Raw genomic sequence first — 9,034 nt, 5'->3', positions numbered from 1 at the left:
TCGATTCTGTGTTAAGGTAAGGCATGTTATTCGCAATTATGTGTTGTGGCTGGGTTGTTATAGGTCTCCGTGACTCTCGATGTCTTAGGCCTAATTGAACGGAGGAATTATGGTATTCTTCTGTAGCCTGACTACGTAGTGCATACACATGTAACGCAGAATAACATTTCTAATAATTCTCCACTGAATCATGTGATCTGGAGAGCACTGTCCGTTTTCTTCCACGTGCGCGATTGTTATGAGTCAGAGCGCGTTCACTCTCTAGTCTAGATCTTCCGTATTAAAAAAAATCAAGTGAAACATTTTTCTACACATGAAATATGAAAGCAAATAGACATATGATTATGACGATATATTTTCTGTATGTGTTCTGTATGCAGCTCATGGTATTTTTTATAGCAATAAAGGATGTTTATGACAAATATTAGCAGTGTAGCGTTATTAAACATACAAAGAGTATGTGTCTGCTTATTGTAGAATCAACTATAAATCACAATCGGAAGTTATTACAAGCACTCGATGATGGTTTAAAGCGGGTATGCAAATACATTTTCAAGTATAGCTTGATGCTAATTGTACTTCTAATTATATTTTAGGATGTAGCCTATTCTTGTAAGCATTATAGATAGTTTGTGTTTCTGGTGTAGAGCCAAACTTTGTTTATCTTAATTAGATGTTAAATCCATATAGGAGATACATATCTGAGGAAAAATACATTGTTGGTCGGCGCCACCTAGCGTGCAGGTGTGAATTAGCAGAAGGCAAACAATCGTTTCGCGCTTTGTGTGAAAGCACTGTTCGTCTGCGATTCGCCTCGCTTTTTTGCATCGCGCTCAGTGTGGAAAGGCCGTTACACTGTATCAGCTGAGGGGCCTGGGACCCATCATAATCAACTTACACTGAAGGCTCTAATGGCCGTGTGACCCCTAGTGATCATTTTCCCTTAAAGCACTGTGGGCCCAACCCTGTATCAGCTGAGGGGCCTGGAGCCACTTCTTCTCAGTCTAAACTGGAAGTACTGAGGGGTCTACAGCCCCGACCGAATAAACTTACACTGTACACTGAAGGTGCCTAGGGTTTCATGAGGTCAGCTCACATCATTTAGCATCTGAGACTTTTGTAGGCCCCCTGACAGTCTCCAAGGTGCAGTGACCCCACTAGCGAATTTCAAAATCCAGAATTGTCCATATGCATGACACCTGAACCCATCCGTTGGAGAAGGATGACATATTATTACTGACACTAAACAAGGCTAACTCATAGTGCTGATGTGCTATGGCCTGCCCCACAACCCACTGGGAGAAACTTAGCACTCTCACTTCCTTTTTCATCAGAGCTTGACAAGTACAGTATAACATTATACTACCCAGAACACCAATACACTAGGGCCTCTGGACTGAAGCATATCATTATGTTTCTTCATTTTAGAAGGATGTCATTCATATTAAATCTCAGAGACATCTGGTGGCTGCAAAACAACAATTTTAACAATCGGACATACATTTTCAAGTGCTAAACATCTAACCGCACACAGCAGATTTAGTGAAATCTTAAAAGCATCCTCTATGTTTTGAAGTCCCCAAACGGCATATCTTCCTACTAACCTTTAGGGAGGTAAACAAGAACAACGCCTGTTGTGTTTACATCCACCCAAACAGCAAAGACAAATAAAAGACAGAAAAAGAGGAATACGAGAGTAGAAAACATCAGAAATCCCCAGTGTCTGCAGAGAACTCCTCTCAAAAGACTTATCTCAAAGGACAAAGCCAATCTGTATTCAGTTATTCACTCCTGCAAGTATGTATAAATACATTTCTAACTGCCTCTGGGCTTTATAGTGTACAGTGACTTCTTGTCTCTGTGTGAGACTAACAATGGTATTGTACGGTATCTTGGGATCAGGTTTTTTGTGTGTGTCCACAGCATTAAACACGTTTCTCCTGAACTTTGCTATATTATACATAGCCATGTAATAAGTGGGAAATTGTATAGTTAGATGGATTTATGTGCCTAGGGTTTATTTTGAGATAATGGTCCATTAATTGTACTGTATTCCTCATTTATGCAGTGCCCAAAACATCTCCCTCTGTCTTCTAATTATAATTAAACCAAGTTTTTTTTTTTTTTAAGATTAGCACCTGACAGAGTTTCTGTGTAATGCTGGTATTATCTTTGCGGGTCCTGAAAGAAGACATAACTCAACTTGCAATTCAACTCACAAGTAGGCCAAATGTCAGTCAAGCTCCCAGGAGAAACATTGTTGTTCCATTTTAAACAGCACTGGTTCTGCCTGAGAGCCTATGCTGCATCGCGCCAAGTATCAAATTAATATTTAGCATGTTTACATAATGCTCATAGTGTTGCAAACATAAACATCCTCCGCTTAATGAGAACAGATAACGGCTTAATTATTGTGACAGCTGAACTTCACAGTAACAGTATGTTGTTGTGTGGGTGTGTCTTGGTAGCTTTGTTACTAATGTAAAAATTAATTCCTGTAATGGTCACACCCTACAGTATGGGATGTTGAATTGCAATCTGAATTAGAATGAAAGCAATAGGACACGAAAAATAAATAATAACATCATTAATTTAGACTTTTGCCTATTTATGTCCTGATATGTACTGTATAATAAATTTTTCTCAACTGATGCATTTTTCTAAACTACAAATTTTTATTTTTCTATACAGTATATAAAATGTCCTGAAAACACTGATTTCAGGTTATTTTATTGTTTTTAGAAAAAAATCAAACTTATGTAGTGAGCATGTGTAATTCCAAAAGACTTATCTCAAAGGACAAAGCCAGTATGTATTCAGTTATTCACTCCTGCAAGTATGTATAAATACATTTCTAACTGCCTCTGGGCTTTATAGTGTACAGTGACTTCTTGTCTCTGTGTGAGACTAACAATGGTATTGTACGGTATCTTGGGATCAGGTTTTTTGTGTGTGTCCACAGCATTAAACACGTTTCTCCTGAACTTTGCTATTTTATACGTAGCCATGTAATAAGTGGGAAATTGTATAGTTAGATGGATTTATTTGCCTAGGGTTTATTTTGAGATAATGGTCCACTAATTGTACTGTATTCCTCATTTATGCAGTGCCCAAAATGTCTCCCTCTGTCTTCTAATTATAATTAAACCAAGTTTTTTTTTTTTTTAAGATTAGCACCTGACAGAGTTTCTGTGTAATGCTGGTATTATCTTTGCGGGTCCTGAAAGAAGACATAACTCAACTTGCAATTCAACTCACAAGTAGGCCAAATGTCAGTCAAGCTCCCAGGAGAAACATTGTTGTTCCATTTTAAACAGCACTGGTTCTGCCTGAGAGCCTATGCTGCATCGCGCCAAGTATCAAATTAATATTTAGCATGTTTACATAATGCTCATAGTGTTGCAAACATAAACATCCTCCGCTTAATGAGAACAGATAACGGCTTAATTATTGTGACAGCTGAACTTTACAGTAACAGTATGTTGTTGTGTGGGTGTGTCTTGGTAGCTTTGTTACTAATGTAAAAATTAATTCCTGTAATGGTCACACCCTACAGTATGGGATGTTGAATTGCAATCTGAATTAGAATGAAAGCAATAGGACACGAAAAATAAATAATAACATCATTAATTTAGACTTTTGCCTATTTATGTCCTGATATGTACTGTATAATACATTTTTCTCAACTGATGCATTTTTCTAAACTACAAATTTTTATTTTTCTATACAGTATATAAAATGTCCTGAAAACACTGATTTCAGGTTATTTTATTGTTTTTAGAAAAAATCAAACTTATGTAGTGAGCATGTGTAATTCAGTGAAAAATAAAATATATTATTAAATGCATTATTAAAAACTTCACTTGCTGCCATTTTCCCAGCATGTTCATTTCTTTCAGTTTCAGTCACTCTTCATTTTATTTCCTTTTATTCAAAATCAAATTCTGCATCCTGTTTGTTCATCAGTTCAAATTCAGGAAGTGAATTGGAATTTAACTGACATTCTCAATTTAATTTCAAATGGTGGGTGAGTTTGATGTTGTACTTTGTCATTTTATATTGAGTGAGGTTAAAAGCTCAAAGACTTGACCGCTATCATTTTTCTTCTGAAAGGGAAAGGTTGAACTTTAAAAAAGCAAGTCAAAGCTGAGACCTTCAAGCTAGGAATAAATTGTGCTGCCCTTTTAAAGCTGAGATAAAAAAAGCCCAACTTAGCAACAAGGCCAGACTAGCGCTTGATCTCTGACAGGGCTACGTGAACTTTCTGTCATATCCTGATTAATTTCTTTTTCAACTTGTCAGTCAGAAAAGTAGCAAAACAGTTGGATTCGTTGAGAAATCCAAGCCACAGATACCTGAAGGCATGTGTGTAGCTAACTGAAAAACAAAATTTGGTACAACAGAAGTTTAACTGTTCTGCTGTGGAGTTTATGAAGTCAAGTTATGGGGGTTGTCTCAAATGCTGCTCTAATCTTAAACAGGAAACAAGACTTAAGAATCAGACATGCAGTTTGTTGACAGAAGCACCGTCCTGAGGCAACTGTATATAAAAAACCCACAAAAACCTAGCAACCTAATTTTACTGTCACTTGCCCATGCAGAAGAATCTAAGAATCTCCACTGAGTATTTAAAAAGCTCCAGATTTTTCTCTCTTTCTTTCAGAGACACACATAGACATTTGCAGATGATTATTTCACAGAGAGGTCTCAGGAATCTACGGAATCTGCTCCCTCCTTCACACTCACATGACATTTGTTAGCCTCACAATGACTGCCATTTTTATCAGACACCCCTGACACCAGAAATGGCCTGATCTTATCATTGCCTTATAGAGACATCTTAGCACTCATCTTTATTCATCTGTTGACTCCCTCTATAATGCACATTCATTATGGACATGTTTGAGCAATTCACTTCTGCTTGTACAATCAAGTTTCACTTCAGCTGTAAAGTCCCTATGAGTCTGATTTTGAGTTAGATACTGTACTGCAGTGGATCATTCTCAAAAATGTTGACCTTCTGACTGCTGAATTTTTGCATTCAGCTTTTGTCTTATTAAAGCTTATGGCTTACTTTTCTGATGTTATTTCACAAATGAAGTAAGACTTGTAACACTAGTGATGATATAATCACTGACAAATTCTCATAAAAGAAAGAGAAAGAGAAAGGCACTAGTGTTGTCACGGTACCAAAATTTCAGTATTCGGTACCAATACCAGTGAAAATCCACGGTTCTCGGTACCAATTTCGGTACCAAAGCAAAACACAAAAACATGCTAATTGAACAACATTTTTATTAATAACGTTAAACAAAAATTAAATGTACAAAACCAATGCCATTCTTTATACTTATTTAAAATTGTTTCAAGTTTTTCCACAAGTAATAAAAGTATGAAAAAAGTAAACAAGTTTCACCCAAAAGTTTAGTCATAGTTCTGCTGCCACTGAAAAACATCTGTAAACTGTTGTCTGTTTTAGGGTTTGCTGGTGTGTTTCAGGATCTTCCTCAGTGTGCAGCTGTAAAAGGAAAATATAATATACTTAAGTAAAGCAATGGGCTGAGTCTGACCAAATGCAACATAAGATCATTGACACCAGCTAAAATATAACTTTTCAGTAAATAACAAACCTCAGCTTTTATAATAAATTTAGATAAGATACATATATTTTAAGTCCATTGTATATCAAATAGATGGAGACTGTAGTATTAAAAACACTTTACAATAAGATTGTATTTGTTAGATAACATGACCTAACAATAAACAATAGTTATATGGCAATTATTCTTCTTAGGGTTAATTTCAAAGTTCAATCTGTTAAAATTATTTAATTCACAATGAACAAACATGAATGATCAAGTGTTTGTATTAAATAACATTCACAAACATTAATGAATGTTTTAAAAATATATTGTTCACTCACTGTAAGATGTTACTAGATCTAACTCACGTTAGAAAACATTAAGTCATTGTACAGTAAAGTCTATACAGGAGATACAATTTGACTGTACTTTTATTTAATCCAAACTGTGTTCATATTTACATCCTGCTAGAGATATTCAGCCAAGACTTACAACTAACTGACTAAAAAAAAACAAAAACAAAAAAAAAACTTTTTCTGACGGACTGATATGACAAACACTGTTAACATACATTTGTACATTCTCTAACACGCATATTTTGGTTACACAGTTCATTTAAAAGCCTCTGGTGTGTAAAAATAGTAAATACCATTATGTCCTCCTGTTTTTTTACAGTAATAAAAGTTATAGGAGCATTAAATAGTTAAAGAAATCATTTTGAACAAAATTCATTCTAATGCTCATTATATTAGCGTTAGCCGCGCTTATGCTAACGATTAACTACGTATACGCTAACATCGATGTTTATTTCAATCCAAAATTCAAATTAACATATGGAATAATATTCCCAACAGAACAGAAGCTCTAAATATTAAAAATGTAATTGAAACTTACCTGCTTGAACTTGATCGGGGTGTTTTGTTAGTTTGATGCGTTTCCTCCTCTTGAGGTCGCCACTGCTTTTATGAAGAGGTTGCCAGGTTTTCACAACAAAACCCACCCAATCGCGTTTCGAGGGGGTCCCCCGTTAAAAATCGCGTTCCGGGGGCTAAACATCACGTTAATGGGGTCGTTTTTCAACCCGCGGACATGAAAAACAACCCGCGGCAACAGTGTTAAAGCAGCCCAATTATGCGGGACAACCGCGGACTTGGCAACACGGGAAGAGGACAGCTTTCGGATAAGCGCATCAAGAACCGGGTTGACCGGGTACTCGGTACCACCGGTACTTAAAAAAAACCTGGTACCGTAACGTTTTCATTTTTTTAGTACCGACTTGGTACCGAAATACCGGGTCTTTTGACAACACTAAAAGGCACCTTGCAAATTCTTTATAATCTGCAAAACATTACAGTCCAACATTGCATATTATTTAAAACAATTTTAGGTTATATAATAATGCTTGGGTTATATAATGATAATGACTTCTTTATTTTGATTTTTTTTCATGGCTGAAAAATCTGGTTTGTCTATTTTATTGTCAAATAATTCTGTATTTTAAATCAGCTTTACAGAAATGCATAATGTTAATGTTTATAATACTCTACTACTCTAGCTACACTGTACTACTGTTTACTATACTGTAGTCAACATTTAGCAGGTTTACACATGGAGACCATATAAACAATCAACCAGCTGAAATTCGCTATTAGGCTATCGCTGTATATATTCTGTAAAGACCTAGGTTTTAAAAAAAAAGGCAAAAAAGAAACAGCTCCCTCCACCGGTGGTATAAGGTGCATCTGATCACCGTTATCTCTTAAAATATGTGTATACAGTATATACAGTATATATAGCAATACTTAGTAAATGTCAAAGTAATTTAATCGATTTTTAAATAGTATGCATAGACAAGCAGAAACTAGATGTACATCACAACGTCATTTCTAAGATGTCTATGCAACATTTATCAACTTGTTTAATATTTCATCAGTGACACAAACGAAAGATTCCACATTCCTCTGAGAATATGTGATAAGAAGATGCTATTACCGTCTAATAAAAATTAGCAAACGTAGGCTATCTATCAGATTAAAGGCAATTAAATGTCTGATTAGCTAAATATTTGTTGCATTTTAAAGTACAGTAACATTTTAAGGTAGGCTACATTTTAAAACCAAATGTTCCAAATGCAACATTACATAGCCTACTAGTGAACTTGTTTAAGATGTTAAAATCGTGGTTAAATAATTATGCATTAAAAACATTTGGCGTCGTAGATGGTTAAAAATGATCTAAAGAAACTCTTATCTGATGACAGCATTTGTGAACTCTGAAGGGAAATGGGAACAAAAGAATTTCCCCGAGTCTGTGAATGAAATCTTTGTTTTATTACAAACCAAAGGTGCCTTGAAAATCTTTGTAGTTAGCTTTTTAGGAAGCTTTGTCTTTTACATATACATTTCCCTCACATAACCTTACACTGGCCACTGGTGAACTGTTAAGAAATAAAAGCGCTGACCCCTTAAACTCCTCTTTATGGGTGATAGTTTTAAGTCTTGGGGCATTTCGATACTGTTTATTCTGTGCAACTGATAGTATCCTTATCTATCCAAGTCTCACCGATGCTGGAGAAACAGTGCGTGTACTTACAGTGGCACCAGCCCAGATGACAGCACCAGTGCAGCTTGAAACACTTCCCGTGGCTGTGTGTGGCGCAGATGGATAGTCCATCGCAGGGCAGAAAGTCCGGTCGCCCTGCGCAACTCCTCGCTAGAGCCTGAGCTTCATCTAACTTCTCACTCTTCTGTCCGCCCGAAGCGGCCATCGCGCACGGATCACGCCGACAAAGCCCTCATCAGCACCGAGCGCTCGGGGAAGATCAGATGCGCTCAGCCTCGGCTGTTTTCCACTTTGACAATATATGAACAAAAGTGGAGATACGCCCAAGACTTCGCCTACCCAAGTTCCACTTCTAACCCTTATACAAAAACATCTAGTTTCCGCTCGATCTGCCTCTAAAACCGTTATTTTTGCATAAAAGATCGCCGTGCCAAATGTGTCCGTATAAACAGCTTCAGATCGGCCCCTGGACTGATCTTGATGCTTATTGCCGAAGACGGATTTTCCGTTTCGCTCTTGCTTCGTCGATCCCCGCCTCTCTCTCTTCTCTCTCTCTCTCTCTCTCTCTCTCTCTCTCTCTCTCTCTCTGTTATGAGTGCATGCTCGCTTGCTTTGTCTAAGAATGACTGTTGTCTGCAAAAAGGAAATAAGGTAGCCTACCGTATCCTACCATTTAAACTAAACATTTTAGAGTTCCTCTGAGCCTTTCAGTCTTCTGGGGAATTCTGGAAGAATGATGTAATACGTCATCCGTGTTTTGTTCAGCTACTGCTTCATGAATACTGTGCACTCAGGCTAACTACTCATTGTTTGATGAATTGCTATTGTTACTGTATACTACATAGGAAAGTTTGCATAATCGAACCCAGAGATGAAATGGTCTGTCAGGT

The 9,034-nt window shown here is 36.8% G+C and overlaps 1 protein-coding gene across 1 annotated transcript in view; it reads right to left on the bottom strand.

Moving 5' to 3' along the window:
• LOC107732704 (UPF0524 protein C3orf70 homolog A) overlaps positions 1–8,665 on the bottom strand; it is a 20,940-nt gene extending 12,275 nt beyond the window's left edge. Inside the window, exon 1 of the mRNA XM_016544116.1 lies at positions 8,175–8,665. Coding sequence (XP_016399602.1) covers positions 8,175–8,349 — 175 coding nt within the window. The 5' untranslated portion in view covers positions 8,350–8,665. The remainder of the gene's footprint in view (positions 1–8,174) is intronic.
• Between the last annotated feature and the right edge of the window lie 369 nt (positions 8,666–9,034).

The sequence above is a fragment of the Sinocyclocheilus rhinocerous genome, unplaced genomic scaffold, assembly GCF_001515625.1.
Source record: "Sinocyclocheilus rhinocerous isolate Xijiao unplaced genomic scaffold, SAMN03320098_v1.1 scaffold971, whole genome shotgun sequence".
Taxonomy (NCBI): Eukaryota; Metazoa; Chordata; class Actinopteri; order Cypriniformes; family Cyprinidae; genus Sinocyclocheilus; species Sinocyclocheilus rhinocerous.
Note: the sequence above shows the minus strand (reverse complement) of the source record. Positions and strands in the feature narration are given on the sequence as shown.